Source organism: Phoenix dactylifera, chromosome 11 (genome assembly GCF_051530095.1).
Source record: "Phoenix dactylifera cultivar Ajwa chromosome 11, Ajwa_hap1_PhDact_Kaust_v1.1, whole genome shotgun sequence".
Classification (NCBI taxonomy): domain Eukaryota; kingdom Viridiplantae; phylum Streptophyta; class Magnoliopsida; order Arecales; family Arecaceae; genus Phoenix; species Phoenix dactylifera.
Window position 1 is genome coordinate 16,433,655 of NC_143200.1, and position 24,531 is coordinate 16,458,185.

At 37.5% G+C, this 24,531-nt stretch overlaps 2 protein-coding genes across 5 annotated transcripts; one reads left to right on the top strand and one right to left on the bottom strand.

Annotated features, from left to right (window-relative positions):
- The first annotated feature begins 5,928 nt into the window (after nt 1–5,928).
- Nucleotides 5,929–16,536, top strand: LOC103707761 (uncharacterized). Of its 2 annotated transcripts, XM_088706934.2 has the most exons (8): nt 5,960–6,415; nt 8,862–8,933; nt 9,706–9,773; nt 13,022–13,138; nt 13,634–13,781; nt 13,869–13,952; nt 14,719–14,805; nt 16,247–16,536. In XM_088706934.2, the coding sequence occupies exons 1-8, from the start codon at nt 6,161–6,163 to the stop codon at nt 16,250–16,252; spliced, it is 837 nt and encodes a 278-aa protein (XP_088563060.1). In that variant the 5' UTR covers nt 5,960–6,160; the 3' UTR covers nt 16,253–16,536. The 2 variants fall into 2 exon arrangements, with proteins under 2 accessions (XP_008790604.3, XP_088563060.1); XM_008792382.5 differs by lacking the exon at nt 13,022–13,138 and having other exon boundaries at nt 5,929–6,415.
- A 3,208-nt stretch (nt 16,537–19,744) lies between these two features.
- Nucleotides 19,745–22,816, bottom strand: LOC103707762 (fructokinase-1-like). Of its 3 annotated transcripts, XM_088706935.2 has the most exons (5): nt 22,186–22,816; nt 21,448–21,780; nt 20,979–21,131; nt 20,756–20,895; nt 19,745–20,420 (listed from the first exon to the last, which is right to left on the bottom strand). In XM_088706935.2, the coding sequence occupies exons 1-4, from the start codon at nt 22,585–22,587 to the stop codon at nt 20,767–20,769; spliced, it is 1,017 nt and encodes a 338-aa protein (XP_088563061.1). In that variant the 5' UTR covers nt 22,588–22,816; the 3' UTR covers nt 19,745–20,420; nt 20,756–20,766. The 3 variants fall into 3 exon arrangements, with proteins under 3 accessions (XP_088563061.1, XP_038984173.2, XP_008790605.2); XM_039128245.3 differs by lacking the exon at nt 19,745–20,420 and having other exon boundaries at nt 20,438–20,895; nt 22,186–22,814; XM_008792383.6 differs by lacking the exon at nt 19,745–20,420 and having other exon boundaries at nt 20,438–20,895; nt 21,015–21,131; nt 22,186–22,806.
- Between the last annotated feature and the right edge of the window lie 1,715 nt (nt 22,817–24,531).

Sequence of the window (24,531 nt, forward strand, 5' to 3'; positions counted from 1 at the left end):
ACTAGTTTGGATTTCATGATAGCCATCAAAGATCGCTTAAAAATCTCCAAAATAATGTTCCCAAATATTTTCTAAATTTCAATTATCATGCATGCTGTATGTATGTTAATTTAATGAAAGAAGACACTCTTTTGGATAGTTGAACTACGGTAGGGCTATTTGTTTTTGTGCACTTTTTTTTCTTTCTACTATTTTAATGCGAGAATGCTTTTGTAATCAAAATTTTTTGGATGATTATGCTGCCCTTTTACTGCTCTGCTTGTGTTCCTTCTACTTATTCGGCTTTTTTAACTCTCTTTTCGGATCTGGGTTTTTTTTTTCATTAAGATAGCTGAGTCAAACTACACGAGTACGAACACACTCAATAAAATCAGAAAATACAATATCACGTAACGTCCTAAGCAAATCCTCTTCTTGGTTCCACAAGGGGCCAACGGAGTGATTGGCTGTATAAGTAGCCACCCAATCCACAACACTGTTGGCTTCCCTAAAGACGTGCTTAGCCTGAAAAATCATTCCATCCCCACCCATAGACTAAATATTCCGAAGCAGAAAGTGGTCTCCACCTAGACCACTCGGCTCTCCCCACTGTGACTGAGTCATTCTCCATGATGATAGAGTTGGCCTACTATGGTTCTTGGTGTAACTATAGATTTCGACCCCTATTCCGATCAAGGTCATGACAGTCATAAGTTAGACTATTGGGCCCAACTAAAAAGTACAAGCCAAGGATGCATTTCCTTATCGATGTCAACCGAAGCACTAAAGGCAAATGTTATGGTTCTATAGTTTCTTTTATTTCTATAGAAGCACCCATCGAGTATAGCGAACATCTGCCCAAGTTGCTCATAGCTCCGCTCCGGGCACAGTACCTCATCATCATCTCCTTCTTCATTTGGTTTTTCTAATAAGCTCTCCCATGCTCAAGCATTCCCCTTTTTCATATTTGTTTCGCGCTCTCGCGTATGCTTTTAACCACATGCATGGCATGTGCAAGATGCTACTCATTTTAGCTACACAAATGCAAGCTTCAAAATGTGGTCCCCCTTTTCTTTTCAGAACTTTTGCGTTGACTTAGCTATCCAATGGGATCCATATCTAAACCTTCTCTCTCCTACCTTTCTCTTTATCTAGAAGTACAGTCCAGCGAATAGGAGACTAAGAGACAGGGAAGAAAGGGTACGGCCAACTTAGATAATTTTGGTTGAACTTCTAAATTCATTTGATTCACATCAATAATGAACAAGAAATAGGTATTGTATATATATATTTATGCAAAGGCAAGCAATCTCTTAAACATATATTTTGGTTTGTATGCGATATATTGCGATCTTGTAATCATAGCCGGCAATTTGGTTTTTTTACTTTACATGCCTCGTTTTTGAGTTTGTGTGTGTGAAGGTTCCTGTTTTTGCCCACGGTGTATTATGACTCTTATCTCTACCTTTTTTTTCGAGTTCTAGAGCAGGCCGAAGCCTCTAAGATGTGATGCCAACATTGTTTGTCCATGCCATGGACTTGAGCCAAGTCCAGGCTAGAAGCCTGTTTCTAGTTTGGTAGGGACCAATTAGCACTCCAACAGTAGACGACAAGAGTAGATTCTTTGAATTTGAGAACTAGTCCACGCTGGCTCGTGTGGTTCCCATGAAAACAAGGAGAAAAAGAAAAGTATGATATCTTATTTGGTTGAAGTTTTTAAAAAATAAAAAATAAAAAAATAGCATTTTTATAAAAATAAAATTGTTATATTCTATAAAAAAAACTCATAAAAGACATGAAAAAGCTATTTTCTCATTGGTTAGGAATTGGAGTTTTTTTTTTCAAAAGTACTCTTAAGCCATTAAAATCTACAAGTAAGATATTTTCTTTTATAAAGGGTATGATAGATATTTCATACAATTTTTTCAGATAAGTAGATAAGGAACCATGGAATGCCGTACCGGTCCGGTCCTAGACCGGTACCGGAACCACAAGAAAACTGGTATCTCCGGTTTTCTTGTACGAACCGGCCGGTACGAAGCCCGTGCCGGTACCGCTTGGTACCGGCCGGTTCGCACCGGTACGAATTTTTTTTTTTTTTTTATGAACCACAGCGCGAGGCGCTGTGGTTTTTGGCTCGCGGTACCGACCGGTACTGTACCGATACCGGCCGGTACGTACCGGACCGGACCGGTACCGTACCGATCCGGCCCGCCACCGGTACGCCGACCGTTACCGGTACGGCGGACCTTGTGAGGAACCAAACATAAGCCACATTAGGATATGCCCCTTTCTAATGATCAACCAATATACCAAAACTATTTTTTATGTATTATATTCTCAGAAATTATCTTTTTACGAAAAATATTTTAGCAATCCAAACAAGTTCGTAATTTGGATCCGGAACAAGCAGCGGCTATTCCCCCATGTATGCGGGAATATCCTCGCCAAATAGAGACTTATACAATGAGGGCATAAGGGGACCCACACGGTACTTCTATTGTGCCACTTTGGTGGAATGGAGTAAAACCATGGGATTGGATTGTCGTTGTTCTCTCTAATTTATCCTTTTACCCTTATCCACTCTACGAGCACATCAAATGGCAAGAATGTTGTCTTTGTAATGAAATACAAATATCTCAAATTCAAAACACATTAAACACACTTTATTCTTTATACTTATCCTTCTAATCAAATGTCAAATTCCTCCTATTCCATAGAATGGTTGTGTCCCTTCAATAGTATAAGGATATTCCTTCCAAAATTTATTCCCACCCAAATGGTACCTATATGTCTACGTGACAAAAGAAAAATCCTAATCTTATAAGTACGTCCATTAGTCCATCAGTCCATCATACAAATACTCATAGCGACCAACTTTATGGGTGAGATGTCCATCTTATGGACGCTAAACTTGTTATTTTCAAGCGCCATCTTATGGTCAAGTTTTGGTGTCACGTTATCACCTTTCTCTCCAACAAACTAGTTAGTAAGGGGCATTCTAGCTTGATACTGATGGTAGGCTTTATAGTTTACAGACAAGCATATTCCAACATCCTAAATGGATATCCATGTTAATGATGAATAACTTGAATCACTTATATTCTTTCGATTTCAGTGTGCAAATCATGTATCAAGTAATCTTGAGCATTTTCTTCAACTATATATACTTCCATGTCTCTTTATCATCCCTAGGATCCTATGAAGTTCAATTAAATGATAACAATAGTTATCAAGGAAGTGAATGTTAAAGTTTCCAATGACTAGATCATCAAGTGATGATGAATGAGTTTATTTTTTTCATAAGAAAGTGATGCATTATGACACGGGTCACAGTATGTTGGTGGGTCTCTAGCAAGCTAGTTAGCCAACAATGATTAGTTTGACATAAGGTAGCCTAATAATAATGGCATATGGAATTTCTAGAGTGCTTGTGATTCAGCTCTCTAGTTTGATTTGATTTGTATTTGAAGGAATAACGACCCCTATTAAAAAAAAATAATAAGCATTGATCTGAAAGTTGGCACTATATATTTTTCGAAAAAACTTGATGCCGAGATTCACATTGTAATATAAGAATATTATGACATGTACTGAAAATAACACCTTCACTACGTTCAAGTTCTTTTAGCAAATCATTTTTCTCTTCTTTTTGCTCATTTTCTTTTCTTGTTTCATATGAAATAAATTCTTAATCTCAAGTCTCATAGGTGGCATCGGCCAAGATGAGGTTTATAGCTGGCTCACTCTTTGGACAATGTCAATTCCCTGACAAGTATATATATGAGGAGGACCTTTTTGTCCATGGGCTATCCCAAGCTCACATAACAGGATAATGCATGCGAAGCAACCCCTATAATATCTTAATCTTAATCTCATCATCTTCTATCGTATCCACCTTGTCCCCCCTCTCCCTTGAGTGTTGACAAATCTCCTCATCATCATCATCTCTCTCTCTCCATGTTCCACCAACTCCAATATTTTTCCTTTCCCACCTTCCTGCAACCAACTTTTTTCAACTTGTTTATTGGCCATCCAACCTCTCAATTTGACTTTCTTCCATTACTCAATACGAACTTAAATACTTCGATTTTAAAGAAACAATGGCCAGCTTATATTTTTCCTTGTTTTGCATGTTCATGCGGTGACCTTTGATATCAAGATTCGAAGGCCTGGTCTCATAATTTACTAATGTATTCTTATTCGTTAAAGATCAAGCTTGATTGAAAGAATTCTACCTCGCTTTACCTACATGAAGATCGTAGTAGAAGCAACCAAGGATTTGAAGTCAAATTGAGAGAGAGAGAGAGAGAGAGGATTGGCCATGCTCTTGGTTCATTGGTAATAGAACATTGAAACCCATGAGGTAGTATAGACATTTGTAGACCCAATCTTGGTCCAAAGATTAGCTTGATGTGGTCCTGAATTCTGACCAAAAACCAAATCAAACCTCCTGGCACAAGTAAGTTGGAAAAAAATCGAATAAATCAGACCTTTTAGAACTCACCTAAACTCAACCAAGTCATGACAAAGGGAACCGCATGAACGCGTCAACAGAAAATCGTCTCTGGATAACAGAATGGGATATGAAGTACTCGACTACGGTAATAGAGTGGATACAGGGCTGGGCCTCAATGCGAGTTCGAGCGTACTGCTACGCTATGTTCGCAAACTTTTAGATGAGAATAATCTCTCATGGGCCATACATGTCTACAGAGAGATAAACAGTCCTGCTAATTGAATGGCCTCATTTGCGATCCACCACTTTAGAGGCTAAACCAAAGGCGACCATATATCAATGCCTCATTTCCTATATCATTTTTTTTTCTTGTTTTGTTGGTTGTATCCGTGCCTAGCGTGTGTGAGCTGTTGCTGTTGTACAAATAAAAAAAAAAACTATGATATTTGACCCCTCTATTTTGCCATTACTACTCACATACTCACATTAATGACCACAACATCTTAAAGAAAAAGATGGGTGGGAATATTAAAATTCTAGGTGTAAATATCTATGTCCCTGGATAGCAACCCATCCTTCCGATTGACGAGGCGACAAGCATATCCCGCCCAACCCCTCCAAAACTGGAGAAAGAGCAAAGCTTTTCAGCTCCCACTATCTCAACCACTTTCTCTCTCTCTACACCACTTGCTTTCTAAATTTAAGCAAATTGATCCAATAATGCGGAGAATCTCACCACCTCGCCCACTCAACCTAGCTGGCTTCCAATTACTCTCCAGTGCGCCGCTATAGATATCACAAATTTACGTAACCACCCTTCCAAACTCATACTACTTTTCATAATCTTTTAATTTATTTATCAAATAATTTGCCACCTAATCTTGGCATATTAAACAAAATTTTAAGAAAAATTAGAGCTCTCCAGATATGGTTCCTAACCTGAATCTAGATATTAGTGGCAAGTCTTTTTTTGGCTAGATAAATCTAAAATTTATCCTGATATATCTTTTATTATTGCATGATAGATTTCTATTTAAAAATACTTTATTACGTGGCATATTTTAGTATAATTTTATATCACATCATGACAACATCAATTTCGTGCTGTGATTGAGATTTTCTATTTTTTAATTTTTACATTTCAGAAATTGAGGACCCCAACTTTTCTCATGACACTTCTACTGTAAATCTTGGAAATATAATCAGGTTATATTTTTCGGCTGAGATTTTATTTGCTTTACAAATGGTGAAGGAAGTATTTACTATTTCAAAATAAAAATCTAAGTTGTGGAAATTTATGCGGTTGTGTATTTAATTTTATATTGATTATTTTTAAAAAAAATTTAAATAGTTATATAGGACTCAAAAAATAGCTGAATTTTAAATAAAGTTTAAATTGTTAGAAATGATGTTGAAGCGAACTCGTCATAATTCTTAAAACAACCATGCAAATCGTTTGATTAGGATATCCATAACTAAAAACAGGTTATTGTGGGCAATGTCGTCTCGACGGCGGATTAAAACCAGGGTGTTGTGAGGGCATTTAGGTGGTTTCGTTTACTTCTTGCCCAGGCCGGTGCTCTTCTCTTCTCCTCGTTCCCTCTCTCTTCCCCCCCTCTCCCTTCCTCCCTTCTAAACCCCCAACCCCTCCAACTCCCCTGCGATTTCCTCTGTTCCTCCGTCCGAAACAGAGCACAACAACAGAGAGAGAGAGAGAGAGAGATGGTGGGAGATTTCATGGTATGTGTCGATAGGATTATCGCCCCGGCGTCCCTGGAGGCTGGCAATGGGGGCGGTGGCGGGTACGGTGCTCCGGCGGTGGATGTTGGAGTGGGAGAAGAGGGGTCTTCGGAGAAGAAGAAGGGTAGCTCCAAGAAGAAGAAGGGAGAAGCAGAGGTAACAGAGTGCAGGATATGCCAGGAAGAAGGGGAGGAGAGCGACATGGAAGCCCCTTGCGCTTGTAATGGCACCCTCAAGGTGTCTCTCTCTCTCCTTCCCTCCTTACTTCCTTCGATTGCTCTCTTGTTCTTGTTATGGAAGACACCATTTTTTCCAATATTATTTTTCCGTTAAAAATTCCTTTTTTTTCCCCAAAAAAATTGAGGTAGATGTAGGGGAAGGGTCGCACTTGTTTTTGAATGGAGATCTTTTTTGTGAATTCTCTGAAAAAGTCCTTTTCTAAAAAAATTATGAGAGAGGTGCATTTCTGTTCTTGGGATATAGACCATCTCTCTTAATAGTTTATTTGACGTTGAAACATGAAATTCTGTTCTTCTTTGGATATTTCTGTGTATTCTGTTTTTTTTTTATTGTGGACGCTCTATTGGTTTCGTGTAAAATTTGAATTTTTCTTCCTGATTCTAAATATCTTCTTATGTTTTTTGGGTGCATTGTCACAATAGAATGTATCATGTTTCGGGTGACTGGATATCATGTCAATGTTTCTGTTTTTTTTTTCTGTCGTATTGGATGCTTTCTGTCGGTTTTTGTACGACACCTTCATAAAAACTCCGTTGATTGTGATTTATTTGGTGTCTTGTTTTATTGTTTGGAATGTTCTCGTTGTTTGAAATGTGTCTCATATTCGCGTTCAGTTGCGCTTAGTTCTTTCTCCAAGATAATAATAGAGTTGTGCATAATTTTTTGCGTTATGGTTTTATGTTTTTGGGATTCTTGGAAAGATGATAATAGTAACCGTTTTTTTTTTTGTTGGGTGGTCGTTACCTCCCTTTTCATCAAAAAAAAAAAAACCTTTTTATTTTTTTGGTTCATTCGTCCTCCTCTGATTCATTAGTTATTGCTGCTATGTTAGTCTTCTAACGGTCTTTTCTTATTCGTTGGAAACTTCATTTTATACCTAAAATTTCTTTGTTAGGATGTCGGCTATCATGGTGCTGTAACTGATTCTTTTGGTTCTGCATATCTTGGTCTGGAATTTTGAAGCACATGTCAAGTTGTTCTGATTTTCTTGACCAACAAGTATAACTATATATTCCTTTCTTTACCATTTTAGTTATAGAGGAGAGAGGAGAGGTAGAACACACACAAAAGGACTTGAAGATGCTTAGTGAGGGCTCAAATATATATATTTATATATATATATATTCAAGTATTGGCAAAGGATAAGCGAAAAATCTATGAAAACCAAAGGTGGTATTTAAGAAATAATTTGAAAATAATTTTGCATTGTATAGAAAGTAACCCACTATAGGCAAAAATAACGAAAGTTTTTATGAACCAAAACCTAAAAGGATGCTAGAATGCTGGTTTCAATGATTGGTTTTTGAAATTGATAATAAATTTGGTTTTCAGCTGGATTTTGTATTAGAGATGTTATGATTTTGTATTAAAGCCTGTTAGCATAACTGACTCATCTCTATGCTGTATGTTGGTAGGGATTATTGATTGGTTGAAGCAAGAAACATTAAGCTTTTTGTTGAGTTTTAGATAAGGAATATGCGAAATGGTTAAAGTAAAAAACTATAATTCTGCCATATTATTTGTAGAATACTCAGGACCATTGGTCCAACACTATTAACCAAGAATAATGATAATGATCTTTTAATATTAATGTGCCAATTTTACATGGGCTTGGATTGAAGTTTTGAGCTTGGGTGCATTTTAAGTGTCAGATCTTTCTATTATGTAAGGATTTCTTCTTACACACTCATACCCACATTTTGTACTGTCATTCATGTTGTATCATGTCAATACGAGTACACTAGGGTGAACAAAAGGGTTTGAGTAACCTAACAATCTTATGTAAGTAGTTGCTTAGGCAATTGCTGAAAAAATTAGGCAGGATATAAATGATGTTTCTTTATTGATTTGAGATGATATGTAATTGGTTAGGATTATAGAAGTATGACAAACTAAGTGATATTCAGTTTGGGTATTAAGTTGGGGCAAAGCCTAGTGATTACAATTATGGTTATGCATACCTTTTTAATGAAGATGCAGCAAACTTTACAGGGGTTATAATTTTTTAAATTGTCTTATCACGTTTTTTGGACCTTCTCTGAAAATTATATGTTGTGATATAGTGTGCATTAGTGCTGAATTTGCCATTATTTTTCTGCATCTGTAGATCTTTGTATATGGCGAGCCACTGCTGTTGCATTTGGGGTTTATAGTTCTGGTGTTATATTTTCAAATTATTTTTCACTTGAGACTAGTAAAAATCCTTTATATGTGTGTGTGCTTGTCCATATGCGCCATGGCCATTTTTTTCGGAAACTTTTTCTGTACATGCTTGTTGCATATGTATGACTACTGTTGTGGGATCATCCATGATGAGTTTTAATGGTTATTCTTTTAGGATATAGGCACCATATGCTTGTTTAATTTCTTTTTTTTTTGTTTATGTTCAAAGATTGGAATCTGTAACCTGCTGATTAAATGATATTGCTTCTTTGGATTGCAGTTTGCCCATAGGAAATGTATTCAGAGATGGTGCAATAAAAAGGGGGACATAACTTGTGAAATCTGTAACCAGGTTGGGCTATAAGCTGCTCCATCTCTCTCTGCCTCTCGTCTCGGTCTACCTCTGTGTTTATGTGTGACATGCAATTATATCTTGTACATCTTTTATTAGGCTTTCTACTAGTAGTATTTATTACCTTCTTAAAAAGGTTACTATTCATTGCTAGCTTCCAAGGCCAGATGTTAGCAAGTAATTGTAATTTTAATGATATAAGTATTTATTACAACTGACAAGACCTATGAAACTTGATCCTTTGACATTCAATTTTTTCTTCTTTTCTTGTAACTAGTAAACTTTATGGAATCAATTTGGGAGGCAAAATTTAAAATTTGGTTAAGATGCTGGATTTAATTATTATTTAAAAAGAACGACTATAAACAGAGCATTAGCTGTTGATATAGCCATGCTGCTTCAAAGTTTTTTGGAACTTTCTTTGTGAAATTGTTCTCATAGTGAGTGCTATGGTTTTCCTTTTTAATATTGCTGTCTCTTTTTTAACATCATATCTATTGTAGTACATTGTGCAGCAGTTTATATGCAATTTAGTACCTCCAACAAAAGTAAGATGGGACTGACAAAGTTAATAGTTGCTTATTGGACTAATTTACTATAATTATTTTTTTAAGTTCTCGAGTTTTGCTTTTAAATGTTGATTAAATAAATGTAAACTCATTATAAACCTAGAAAAATATGTTACAGTTTTTAAAATCATCATAGAATTTTCATTAATTCTCATGTTAACAAGATTCTTACTATTTTTTTTTTCATTTCTTCAATTTAACAGGTTTATTCACCCGATTATTCCCTGCCCCAGAAAAGAGCTAGTTCTGATGCCATGACCATCGATATCAGGTATTACTCTAAACACTTGCTTGTGTTTTCTATTTCCCCTAATCTGCACGTCATTTCACTATAAAAGCTGTCTTATGTATCATTCAGCTATTACAAATGTAATATTCAGACTTCTGTGTTTTTTTTCCTCTCTCTTATTATTTTCCGTTCTGTATATGCTGGTTTGTGGTTGCAACTTTTGTCCGCCAAGCCTGTAGGAATTGCTTCCTTTTTTCCTTTCTGCCATGAGTGTGGATTCTCTATGACTTGAAGACTTATTGATTATGCTTTTGTTTTTATTTTTATTTTCATTATATTTAAAGTTCAAATTGTTTCATGAGGTTTTTTGTTTTCAGATACGTGATGCGTCCTCTTGTTATTTTATCTCATAGGTTCTAGGAAGCTCCTTATGGGGAGAAATAAGCAATTTTCAGGAATCTGATCTTGTAACCATTCCAGACCTACTCTCAGAAAAATCTACTACTTCTTAAAGGAACTTGTAGATATTGTCTTCACAATTGTACATTAATGAACTTCATATTACATTAAGGAAACAAGAAAATAAATCCTAAACCATGTTTTACTTATTAAATTTTGAACATTATTTTTGAGCTTTTACTTTCTAATGTAGAGATGCCAGTTGTTCTCTCTGAATATTTGGACTAAAACTTGTTTTAAGATGCTTTTGTCTATCTATTTGATATTTGTTTCTTTATTTATTTTTTTCTGAGTAGAGTTTCTTTATGTTTGTTATGTATTTGTAGAGACTATATATCATGATTCTTAACATTTCTTAGTTCCTTTTTGGTTAAGTTACCATTTAATGTTTTATCTTGAAAACTATGGCTTTAGTTGAATTAGTTTGCCATATAGCTGTGAAGTAAGATGTAGTGAAACTTGGTTTAGAGATATTGGTTTTTTGGTGTCTGTAATCAATGGATTCTGATCCACAATATGTAGGGGTTTAGAATATTTTAGATCTCCAAACAGGACTACTGCATCTGCTGCATTCTGTTACCTTAACTTTTTTTCTCCTCAAGCCTTTAAGTTATTTAAGCATTTGATTATTGCCCCAAGAATCACCATTGTCTAGTTGTCTTTTAACTACTGTAATGCACTATTTCAACTTTTGTCACTTTCGCATTTGTTTTGATACTTAATTTTGCACTCTCTTCAAACCCGTCTAATAGACTTTGGTTGAATAAACTCTGTTCCTCTTTCCTGGCCTTATTTTCTTGCTGTTTTCCAGGTGAATCGATTTGTCCCTTCTGGTGCTAGCTAATAAAGTACAGAGGTGTCTTGTTTGTAGCTCCTTGACTAGGGATTACAAGAATTAAAGAAGTCATGTAGTTTTAAGTGTGCTTCTCTGTAAATCTTGAGGCTTTGCACAAAGTTTCTTTGTGCTCTAGATTTTCTGGTGGTTGATGAATGAAACCAGCAGTCCAGATCAATGATTTTGCTTTTGGTTTGGATTCCTTGAGATAAATTTTTAAAAGATGGGTTGGTTGAGGTGGATCTTTTTTATCAATGTTATCCATCAAATAACTCAGTTTCAGAAAGCCAGTGATGCTAGGAAGCTGCAGCTAAGTCTTGTTGTTCCTGCCATTAAGCATGACGAATGAAAAATATTGAATTCAAGATTCATTAGTTTAAATGCATGACTTCAGACATGATCCTTAAGTTTGTATATTTTCATTTACATTATGCTTCTCACATAGGAGAATCATGCACGTAGATTTCGTAAGCCTGCTTTTGTGATCTGTTTAACTTCTGCTTGGGATTTGATGGGGATCAACCGGTCCTCATAATGTTTACGTTGGTTGGTAATTTAGGTATTGATATCTTTGATTTCATTTTTTAGGGTACTTAAGGATTTTACAGTGCAGAACTAGTGAATTGAATCAATACATTGGTTAGATTTTAATGACTAAATACATGTTAACAACCTTAGACTTATCCATTGTGTGCCAATTTGAGTTTAGGCCTTTAACATTTTCATCCATTATGGTGCATCAATCTCTTAAAACCTCAAGCCTCATTTTAATGTTGGATTTTGAGGATTAAGTTTCCCTCTTATGTTCGTGGGGAAAAAGGGTTCAGCTCAAATCAAATTTAGAAATTAGTTACTACTGAAGCTCACAGTATGTTGATTTGCTCACGGTATATTGATTTGCTCCTATCCATGAGGAGGCAAACAAGGGTTGAAGCTTTGCTGCTATGTTGGGCCTTTGCCAAATAATCTTGAACTATCAGAATCAGCCTAACATGGTGAGTGCTAATGCAGGGGAATGCTGTCTTGCTCATGTGGGCTAGGTCCTCTAGCTTCAGAGCATCAAATTTAGAAGGTGATGCCTAGTCTCAGATGTCACATGTATGGGGCTAAATGGTCACAATTCCATGTGGGGGTTATGTGTGTGGCCCTGATTGGGTGTCATTTGGGTTTGATCTGCATGTAGTTTGTCAATGTCCAGGACAACCCTCTGAACGCATCTGGTGCCTCTGTGGGTGTGAACAACTGTTTAGAATATATTCCCTATCAAAGAAAAAGTTAAGAATCTACTAGGCAATGGTAGACAACTTCTAGATAGTTATTTAGAGACAACAACTCTGACCCAACTTATGCATTTTTGCTGGGTTTCATGCAACTTGGTTAGGCTCAAGATAGACATGTTGACTTGAATTCTGGACCTAAATTGATAACCCTAATAGATGCTTGTTTTCAGGTCATATCTATAAGCAGTTTCAGATTATTGATACTTGTGATATTGTTTGATGCTTGTAAGTTCACCCTAAAAATTCCTGATTGTTTTCTGTTCAAATTGTTGTGACACTACAAATACAGAAACTTATCCTAGGCCTTTGATATTATTCAATAACCCAAATATTGTCTTAAAATGAGTATTATAGCTTATATACATGTAAACCCTATTCCCCAAAGTCCAATTTGAGTCTCCTCCTTTTATCCTCTTCCTAGCAGATATGCTGTTAATTCTGATCTCTCTCTCTCTTTTGTGCGCGCGCGCGCATTTTTGGCGATGTTGATGTCCTATAATGAGCTAGACATGAAGGATGGTATAGTTCAGATTAAATTTAGGGTTTGAATAAACTTTTACTAATGTTAATTTCTTTTCTTTGGAAAGAGGTCTTTTGTTTAATCAATGATTTTCTTCTTAAAATATTTTTGTGATCAATTTTATTTTCTGAACTATGATTCTACATTGTTGTTTTTGTGTCTTTTTTTTTGTTTAATATGAATTTTTTTCGGTCAGCTTAGATGTATCCAATAGATTGTGGCAGTATGATGGGAAGAGGGGAAGAAGGTCTTCATTTCAGGTTAAATCCTACATGGACCTGACCCATTCCATTCCATATTTTGGAGGCATAAGGTCATCTCTCCACATCTGTATTGAACTAGGCATATGCTACTTTTTCATTCAAAAAGGAAAACTCCAGCCTTGCTGAGCCAAGGATTCCTCCTTGAGCTTCCATAACTTAAAACTTTAGAAACCTTCCATGCTTCAATTTTGCATCACATGCCAGTGTTAAGTTTCACCTAGATTATCAAATTTAGACTACGTTTTAAATGCTTAATTTTTGCTTGGTTATAGCTTGGAAGTTATATTTTTAACTTATCTGGATATATTTTTAATTTTTGAATGTCTTCATGTTTCGTAGTGGAAGAATTTATTCAAATCATGTTCTTGGAAACTGTTAAATTATTCTATTACAATTGAAAATAAGCATGTTTATTCCCATTTGGATGTAAGCTTCTAACTATTATGGCCTCAATATTTTTATTTACTCTTCTACGCAGAAATTGTTTGTCATCATTTTGTTTCATATGCGATCCTAATCTTATTGTCTTTCCATTGTCTTGCTAGACGAAGTTGGGGCACACAGATTGATCTTCATGATTCCGATTTGCTGGCCATTGCTGCTGCAGAGCAGGAGTTGATACGTGCAGAGTATGAAGATTATGAAGCTGCAAATACCAGTAGCATTGCCTGTTGCCGCTCTGTTGCGCTCATTGTACATTAAATTGATGTTACTAATTTTCTTTTGTTTCTTATTCACTTAGCACAATGGAGGCCTGAAATGGTCTATGATTTTGTACAGCTGATACTACTTTTGGTTGTTCGTCATGTTAACATGGTCGCAAGAGACGTGGGGATGGTGCAGGATGTATCAGCATTCTTCAATGTAAGCTACACCTGTTGGTGCTTTGAAATTTTCGACTATGCAAATATTTTGATATATTCCATAAAACTGTTTGTTTAGAGTACATAATTGGATTCTTATGGGATAATGTAGTAGTGATTTATAATGGTGAATACTATATGTTTTGAATTATGAGATGATAGCCACAGTTGTAGGAGTCCTTATAATTATATAATGCAAATATTATGTACAGGCTCTTACTAGATTATGTTTAATAACCTAATCAAAAAATGCATGAATTTCATGGGCAGCATGTAGTTTTTCTTCCCTTTCCCTAAAAAATCTCATTCCCAATCTTTTTCCCCATTTTTTGCTCTATTCTGAAAAAAACTATCCTCATGCTTTCCTCTCCCACTTCTACTGTTATCACCTTAATCTTATCAGGAATACTTCCTCCTCTCCCCAAATGTAAGAAGTAATATGAGAAATGATAATGTAAGTTTGCTTAATTTCTGTGTTTCATAAAAAGTAAATTGATTACCATCAACATACCTGTTACGTTCGTCCGCATGAGAGGTGCCATATTAAAAGCTGGATTGTACTTGATTGTGGTATTTATAGTGGAAAATATATGCATTCCTGGATGAGTCCCTCTGAACTAGTTAACTTTGCTGCCATGGTTTCAGATGATGATTCTATTTGTAGGTCATGTCTGACACTCACATGGTTCAATCATTGCTTCGATTGGATGTATTTTAAATGTCATGCTGAAAAGTAAGAAGCTTACTTTCTATTTACCAATTTTCAGGCATCTCTTCAGTTTGCTGGTCTTTTTCTTCCATGCTATGTGATAGCACATTCATGCTACCTTATACAGAGACGCAGGAGGCGACAGGTATGCTTTTAAGGCTGGGTGGTCTACTTTTTTTTGGCCCTGTGCCTTGAGGTATTCCATAGAGCCTCGAGATGTGTCTTAGGATTTTATTTTTTTTAATGAGCCACTGCTTTTGTAATACTGAAGAATGCAAAGGCACAAATTGCAAAGATTGTTTATGATTTAGATAATTTTACATCTATCCGTGCCAGGAGAAACTCTTGTTATTTGTTTTTAGTAATCACCACTTTCCTCTAATTCGAACACTTGTGCAAACTTACGCTGGTTTCACAGAAAATATGGCTGTTGGCACCAGAAAAAACATGAACTTTATCTGCATATCTCTACTATTACAAAACTAACTCTTGTCTGGATAACCAATTCCGCATCTCCACTTTCCTATGTATTCATTTCTGACCCATCTTCACTCTCTACATCTCTATACCTACTGCAACTTTGATAAATTCATTCACTTTATAAATGGACAAACTAGTTCACCAGACCAGAGTGTGTTTATCAGTTTACTTAAGCAATTAAAAAATTATCAAATCAAATAGTATCAAGTCTGTTGATAGTTTCTCTTGTGGGCTATGCATGACCAACACTAGTTCTAGTATATTAATTGTGACAGATTCATGGAACCCAGAAGGTGACCATACATCATTGGCTAAAGGGTAGATTGGCGATGGCTCCAATAACTTCCCACCAGCCTTTCACCATACAACTAGTTTTAGGCACCTGTGTTGCATATGTAGTTATTAATCTGTACATAAATGGTTGGGTTCTATACACAGACAGGCATGCGGAGACGTCGATTGCTACTATAGAGAACTTTATTTTCTAGTAATCAGAAGTAGATATTAGTAGCTATATTCAGTTATATTTTTCCTGCATAATACATAAAACTAATCTCATGCCGTAACAATTGTTGAACTCTGTAATGATGTGATGATGATTTAGTACAAATGTGAAACATTTTGTGTAATAATTGATTTATATGTTGAACAAATTGATTGTATATATAACACTGCTATATGGATAGTCTTTAAATTTGGTTTTTTGTCATCAATATGAATCCAATGGCACTTTGTTTTAGTCAACAATGCATCTCCCTGTTCAGTTGCTTTTGGACAGCCAGATATGTTGAGACAGTTTTAAGAAAGGTTTTCTATTCAATGTTTATTTCTGCAAATAACTTTCTCCCAAAAAAAAATCTACCAAGAAAACCTTCTGCCACTAACCTAGATCCATGGCCAGCTTGTGAGATCATTGAGTGGCTCAATTTAGAGCTGCTCAAAATGAGTTAGACTATAGTTTATGCAGCACAGTTAACTGCATTATCATATCGCATGCATTTGTACTCCACATTTTCAAATAGCTGATCATATCTTTTTTACTTCATAAATACTTCAAATTTATTGTAAACTGTTTTTAAATTCCCATTTTATAATTTCCATTGCAGGTCTAAGAGGCCATGGAAACCTTTGGATTTTACTCGAGAGCTTGTCGTTTCCCAACTTGAAAACTTTTGGGGTAGTAATGCTTTCCCAGGTTTAATGCTGAGTCCCCACCAAGACTGGTCGCTTTTCCTTTTCTACGAAATGAATCGGAACTGAGTTCCTGAGAAATGGTGGTTGTTACCCAAAAATTCCTGCCTCAAGAAAATGTATATATGGAATAGTTTCTCAGTGGTTTGTGGTTTATGTGATTCTCCTCAAATCAATATAGGCAGAAAGATTTGCTTGTCTTCAAGTTACTACTATCTCAAAGATTGTCACTCTTTCCAAAGATGTGCAAAATTGTGTGGGTGGTGCTTGATTGTTAGCAGTGATCAGGGCAACAATCTACATCTCGACTTCTTTTTACCTCAATCAATTTCTCAATTCCATGGGAACCCTTTTTTGTTTGTTATTTAAGTTCATGATATGGATTCTCAAGAGGCCCAAATCAATGGCCCATGTTTTTGTTTTTCTGTTTTCAAGAAGACAAACAACCATGCATTGATTCAAGATGCATGGTATAATTGAAAGGGTATCAATTTGTTAGTCTAAGGTATACATCTAACCAATGGTTTATGTTGGCAAACACCATAGGCTGATAAAATTGTTATTGGTCTTGATCAAGAGATTTCTCAGTTTTGAATTTAATTAGGTTTCCCCCGTGTAACCTTCAAGTTAAAATATAAACTCAACTCGATGCCAAGGTTAGTCGAACCAGTTTGGCAGATCATAAATTCAAGTCTTTTAGAAGAAGGGGGCGAACTGGTTTGATTCACAGTGGTTCACAGTATTTTTCGAAAATAGTGGATAAACTATGCTGGTTCAGTGCCGATTCGGTTTGGTAGGAATGAATTCAGTAGATTTATAGATCATGCTCAATGTTGTATCCTTATTGCTCCTAGCCAAAATTAAGAACACGATTTTGTTCTGTTTATAGTTTTTATAGTTGTTTCGAGTCTGGTGACACTAAACATTTGTTTTCTTTTTCCCCTTAATTTTTATTGCAGGAAAACAAGATTTAAGTTGTTATGGAAATCCCATAGCTCCATGTTGAAACAAACAATTACCATTATTTCCAATTTTTATGCTTTTATTTACTGCAAGCTATTAGATGCCCAGGGCAGTGGGTATGAGCCTTTCCAGCTGTATCCATACACAAACTAAAAAGAAGAGCCCCAGGGTACCAGAATTGGATGTGCTGATTTGATAAACGGAACTTGAGATCATCGAAGATACTCTTTTTCATTGTATAGTGTGCAATTATTTGCCTTTGCTTGCCTCTATAAACCTCTTGAGATCTTTCCTCCTCTCCCACCTTTCTTCTAACCTACTGGGGTTTAGTGCTTTTTTTTTTAAAAAAAAGTACTGAAATTTAGATTTGATGGAGGTCTCGCGAAATAATCAAAACTGCTAATACTACTATTTCCGAAATCAATCCATGGAGAGTAAAATATTTCTGACAGAACTCAAAAAATGAGACTATGTATTCAAAATCTGGTCATCATAATCTGGGGTTGTGTCCTCTGCCGCAACCTAGGTGGCTTTCTTTCTCAAGATGGACAAGCACAAGTGAATATTGTGAGATTAGTCTACATAGCAAGAATTAAATAAAAAAATTACAACTTTTTTCTCCAAGCATGTCTACTTTGCAAACATCATGCAACAACGATCCATAATCCTATCAAAAAAGAATACTGAAAGATATTATTTGGATTTTTTAGCTTTATACAACTATACAGAATTTATCCTGTGCTTAATTGATGTGGAACTAAATACACACTCACGTAAATCCTTACAAAGTGTTTCATAGTATCAGAATCTCCGAGAAAAATCTTAGAAACCGGACGTGCTCGAGGAATTGAGGCCTCTATCTGATTTGGAAAGTCTGGAGGGGTATTCTGCTAAGAACATTTTATCTCAAGAAGTTCTATGGAGACAGAGTTCAAGACCGTTGTGGCTTAAAGAAGGTGATTTGGATATGGCTTTCTTTTAGAACACGGCTAATGGTAGGAGGAGGTTTAATTTCAGTAGTTAACTGTTTGTGGATGGAAGAGCTACTTCTGATGAACAGGAGATTGTTGGTTCTTTCTGTCAACAATTTTATTCTCTCCATGGTATAACTAGTGAACCTTCAGGGACAGCTGACTGGAGTTCTCTTTTTCCTGAGGGTGTGTTGACTTTGAAAGAATTGGATAGATATTTCAAAGAAATTATGGCTATTTTTAAGCTTGGGGCGGAGAAATCTCCAGGACCTGATGGTTTTCCATTACCCTTTTACCAGAGGTATTGGAATATTTTGAATGACACTATGAAAGTCTTTGTCGAGTTTGAAAATGGTTCACAATTTGAGTAATATAGATTTCACCCATGTTCTTCTTATTCCAACTAAAGGAGCTAATTTGGACTCATCAATCCATTGAATGGTATTTGTAAGGTTATAACTAAAGTATTCGCAAATAGATCGAAATCTGCACTGAATAGTTTAGTGCTTGATACTCAAGCTGCTTTTGTTCAAGGTACATCTATTCTTGATTGCTCTGCAGCAGCTCAGGAGATAGTTTCTTGGTGCTCAAAAGAAAAGAACAATGGTGTTTCATTAAAAGCAACTTCTTAGGTGGTCTTTGATAATTGGGGTTGTTTAATTGAGTTGCTTCTTGTTGTGAGAATAAAGGGTCTCGGACTTAGTCTCACATCGATTAGATAGCGGAGAGGTTTGTTCCTTAAATGGAGAGGGGCAACTCCTTTCTCTTAAGAGGTGGCTTTTAAAGGGCAAAACCGTATGGAGGGCTTCGACCTGCTCCAAAGCGGACAATACCTCTGAGGAGAAGCAGTCGCATCCGCTGTCTGAGACTGGTGGGGACGAGGTCGGAAGGCGGCGGATTCCCCGGTAGCGCTGGATGCGCGGGCCGGAGGCCGACCTCACCTTGACCTCAATAATGGTGCTTTCGTTGAGAACCCTTGACCCTGGCACAGACCCCTTCGCTGAGGGGGCTATGTTGTGGGAATAAAGGGTCTCGGACTTAGTCCCATATCGACTAGATAGCGGAGAGGTCAGTTCCTTAAATGAAGGGAGGCAACCCCTTTCTCTTCAAAGGCGCCTTTTAAAGGGCAAAACCGTGAGGAAGGCTTTGACCTGCTCCAAAGCAAACAATACCTCTGAGGAGAAGCAGTCGCCTCCGCTGTCTGAGACTAGTGGGGACGAGGTCGGAAGGCGGCAGATCCTTCTGTAGCGCTGGATGCGCGAGCCGGAGGCCGACCTCACCTTGACCTCAACACTTCTTTATAGAGTGTTTTCTCAAATGTGGATAAATTTGATTCAAATTTCTCTCATGCCTGGCTTTCCAGCATTTTTATTAAAGGGGTCCCAAACAATATTTGGGATCCTTTGTCACCCTTGTTTGTTTGTTTTGGTAGCGATGTTTAGGGGAGAATGTTGCCGCTTGCGAAGAACGGTGATGGTCTTTCAAGAAATGTGGTTGAGAGTAAAAAGATTCTAACCTATACTGATGGAGATAATTTTGAGCAGATTGGTAATGTTATTCTTTTTCTTTTTAGAAGAATTGTCAAGACTTCAGTCATTTTAATGGATGATGATCAGTGGAATCTTAGTGTCTCTCTCCGTTGTATTAGTACTAGAGTTTATATTTTTTTCCAATCAAGTGCCTTGGCCTGCCTTTAAGACCGGATAAACTTCATAGGACCGGCTTTAAGTTAATCTAAAAGATGATCCATTTTGCTTTGTATTCTTACGAATACTGTGTAAGATTTAATTTGTTTGTGTATAATATATTTTTTTTCATTCTTGATGCGTATTGTATAAGATTTGATTTTATAAAATATGTATTTTTTTATTTTTGATGCATATTGTGTGAGATTTAATTCTCTCATACCATGTGAGTTTGATTCTGTACAATATATATTTTTCATTCTTGATGAATATTATATGAAATTTGATTCCCTTTTCTTTGATACGTGGCTGTTGATGCCATATGAATAAAATATAGAAAACTTCTCTCCTTCGGTGCCTCTCATTACCACTCTTATCAAGTATGCAAAAATATGCAAGCTTTCCGCCCAATGGAGTTTACATGCTTGCTTGCTCTAATGGCGTTATGTTTGAGCCAGTTTTACAGTGCCCTGCAATGTGATTAAGAGAAGGTTAATAGAGCCACGCACTCAAGCATAATTTCTCACAAGTGCAAATCAAATTACAGTGGCTTGCACTTCAGAAAAAAGGGGAAAAAAAATTACAGTGCCTAGTGACGAGAAGGGAAGAAGGGCCACATGAGATGACGCATTTCTTTTTTTTTGGTACAACGGCGGCTCATACTTTACGGGTGTGGATACGGCTAACAAAATCTGAAAATAACAAAGCAGAAAGAGACTCCGGCACTGTGTTCTTGCTCGCACGCATTTGCAAATCAAATTCCAGCACATTTGTATAAGAGGGGACATAAGGAACCAGTAGCAACCTTGGTATCCCTCACACTCTTTCCAGCAATTGCATGACTTCTGATTCATTTGGGAAAGAAGGAATTGCTCCTTTCTTGGTAGCAGTGATTGCCCCACATGCATTCGCAAATCTCAGTATTTCCCTCAATTTATTCTCATCCTGCAAACCACCACAACATTCCATGTTAGTAGACCAAAATGCTTCCAATAAGTTTGGCACCTCGAAAATATTTCAAGTTATACTTGATACAAAATTATGATGGTTGCCATATAGCTCACTTGCAAAGCTGATTTGTCCTCGACGATCTTTCGGAGCAGGGAACCAATGAATGCATCACCTGCCCCTGTTGTGTCCACTTGCTGGACGGCGAAGGATTCGACTGCTCCATGGAAATCCTACAATTCAAGAGACAACAAATCTCATCATAAAGTCTATGGTTGAAGAATTCATATCATTTGGGCCAAGAATGTCTATAGAAAGGCTAATGAAGCTGCAGATTGGATGGCTTCTTTTGTGGTTAATCATTTCAGGGTTCTCTAGACCGGTGAGAAGAGATGTTGTCTAGAGCGCTCCAAAACTTAGTTACTTTTTTTTTTAATATATATATTCATGCTAGAATTGTATGAATTTATCTGTTATAGCACAAAAAAAAACCAACTCTTGTGAATTACTTGTAATGCATGGACCTCAGGGGCACATAGGAAATTACACCTTTGTGTAGTATTTGCATCCCTTCTTGCCAATGGTGACCAAGAGAAGCTTCAGATTTGGCTGCCAGAGCTTCATGGCTACCTCATCTTCGACCGACGCCTCGTCGGTAAGGAATTCCAGCTCGACATCGCTGACCTTGATGATGTCGGCCTGGTCCCATATGCTCATGATCTGCTCTCGGGCCTCCGCCGGCGACGGCCATAGCAGCAATCGGAGATTAACGTCGTAGGAGAGTAGTGCACCAGCTTCCTTCGCCACCTCCATTGCTCTCAAATGCGCGGATCTGCAGGGCTCTGCAATCAAGCTTATCGATCCAAAGTGGAAAACTGCAGCCTGAAGATTCATCCATAAAATTCAACAACCATAAAACTCAAAAAATTTTATGTGAGATTCATAAAATTCAACAAACTTACTAATCACAGGAACAAACAACATAACGTTACAACTTAGATCTGGACATCTGGTTATGACATGGTGAGGAGGCTGAGAAATGACACAAAAGTAATCAAATATAATATACCAAAACGACCAAGTAATAACTAAAACATAAGAATCCATTGATAACAAAAAAAGATGGTAAAGAAATCAAAAGTGCATTCAGATTCAACAAAACAGAAACTATAAACAAGTAAACAACTAATAGTAAACTTTAAAAACCAAAAGACACTTGATTACGAAAAAGGAAAAAAAAGAAACAGAGTCGTAGAAAAGAAGAGAGAGAAAGGGATGGGGAGTTACGCTTCTGATGAGATCAAGATTGAGCTCGGACTCGGTGAGAAGCATGTCGGCGCTCGGGTTGCGGTAGAACATGAACTCGCGCTCGCCGTCTTTGCGGAGGGTGACGAAGGCGAGCGCGGTGCGTGCGCCGGAGTCGAACGTGATGCCGGCGTCGACGACGCCGTTGTCGCGGAGGATCGCCGCCAGCATGCGGCCGAACACGTCGTCGCCGAGCTTTCCGACGAATGCGGAGCGGCCGCCGAGCCGGGTGACGGCGACGGCGACGTTGGCCGGAGCGCCGCCGGGGGCCTTCAGGAACCCGGGGGCCTCGGCCAGCGACACGCCGGCGACCGTCGGCACGAAGTCGATGAGCATCTCGCCGAAGCTCACAACCAGGCACCGGTCGGCCTGGCGGTTCTCCATGGCCGTATGTAGAGAGTTTGGGAGGAAGAAAAGGAGAAGAGAGAAGAGAAGAACGCTAAAGAATTTGGAGGAAGAAGAGAAGGGAAGAAGACTAAAGAGGATGTTGCGGCAAATTAGAAGACAGAGGAGAGCAATGGGAGGGAGAGGGGGTTTAATATGGAGAGGGGTAGGTGGAAATGGAGTGCTTTATCTGGCTGGTGTTTTTGGATAAAAAAATTTCGCTGGTGTTTATTTGTTGAATTTTAATGATAAAAATTACCTGTGCAAATATATGATCCTCTTTTATTTCTCCTCTTTCTTTCTTTCTTTTCCTTCTCTCCTTTCTTTTTTATTTTTCTTATTATTTCTTTTTTTTCTTTTTTCATGTTCCATCTCTTTCTAGTGTTAATTTTGGGAGTCCCACACTCCTCTGAATCACACTTTTTCACAGAAATAGAACAGAATGATGAAGATACCCTGCAAAGATTTATAACCTTGCTAATAATAATTTTCAATTAGTTGTAGCTTTGTTTGCTTTATGGGTAGGTTAGCATTCCATCTCCCTCTGTCTCTCTCTCTCCCCCCCTTTTTTAGCATTCTTTCTTTCCTTCTTTTCTCTTTTTTTTCATCTTTCTTCATTTCTTTTTTTTTTTGTAATTTCTTTCCTTTTTTTCTTATTAAACCCTTGCTGATAATGAGTTTCAATATAGTGTTGTAATAACTTTGTTTGCTTTTATGGGTATTATTATGATAAAGGGGAATAATTCTTTACCTGATAAATATATATTTTTAAAAAAATTATTACCTCATCATCTATCTTAAAAGTTGAAAGTAGATGGTTAGAATGATTTAAGATTTTGTTACTTTGCATAAGTTAGAGATTCTAGTAACTTTTTTTTGTTCCACTTTTTTTTTTTTTTTGGTACATCGGCGCCTCACACACAGCTGGTGTGGTGGTGCCCAAAGAGTCAAAAAGTAAAAGAGACTGCAGGAGAGACGGGACAGAGGTCTGATCCACTGATGCAAACTCACCTGAATGATGAGCTGCATAGGAGGCCACCCAATCTGCTGCACTGTTGGCCTCCCTATAACATGAGAAGCTCTATGGGAAGTACATTCACCTAACAGGCGACTGATGTCGTGTAGTAGTCGCATCCTCCCACCAGCACTCTTGAACCCCTGGATCCTCTCGATTACCATAGTGGAGTCCCCCTCCAGGATGATACGATTTACTCTCAGCATCCGGTCTCGCATAGCACACACCCTCCTATGCTACTCCGATTTCAACGTTGTTGACAGACTGATCGAATATACGCCAACCCCCAACTACCACTAATCTAGCCTGTTGATCTCTGATGACAAAGCTGATGCCGAAGCAGCCCCCCTTTCTGAATGCTGCCATCAAAGTTCATCGTGACAAACTAGAGTGTGGGGGCTCCCAGAAGATGAAAACACACCTACGCACTACGCGAGCAAAATTAGGGCCCTAGATTTTCTTGATTAGCCTAAGAGATGACAACGCAGTGATGTCAAAAACCTCCAACGCGTGAAGTAAGGCCTATCGGCTACAACTCTCGGGAGCGCACCACTGTTCTCGAAGAATCGGGTATTTCTATCCAGCCAATAGTGATAGGCCAGATAGCTTGCCCTGATCCTCAAAATAGTCTCTTCCGCCTCCTGGCAGATGCAGCAATTTGGGACGATGTGCATCCCTAATCTAGGAATACCTCTCCAATTTTTCTTGTATTTGGGACGATGTGCATTTTGTTTGAGACGAGAATGGAGAATACTCTCAAGCATCTTAAGCGCTAGCTGGGAGGCAAGGGGAGAGAGAAGATGCACACAATAAGATGGTTTCGATGGGAAACACCGCCATGTTTAGTTTCAATCCATGGCTCGGTTCTTCATGTGATAATATAAAAAGCGCGGACATCAGCGAGTCGCCGTTGGGAAACACTGATATGT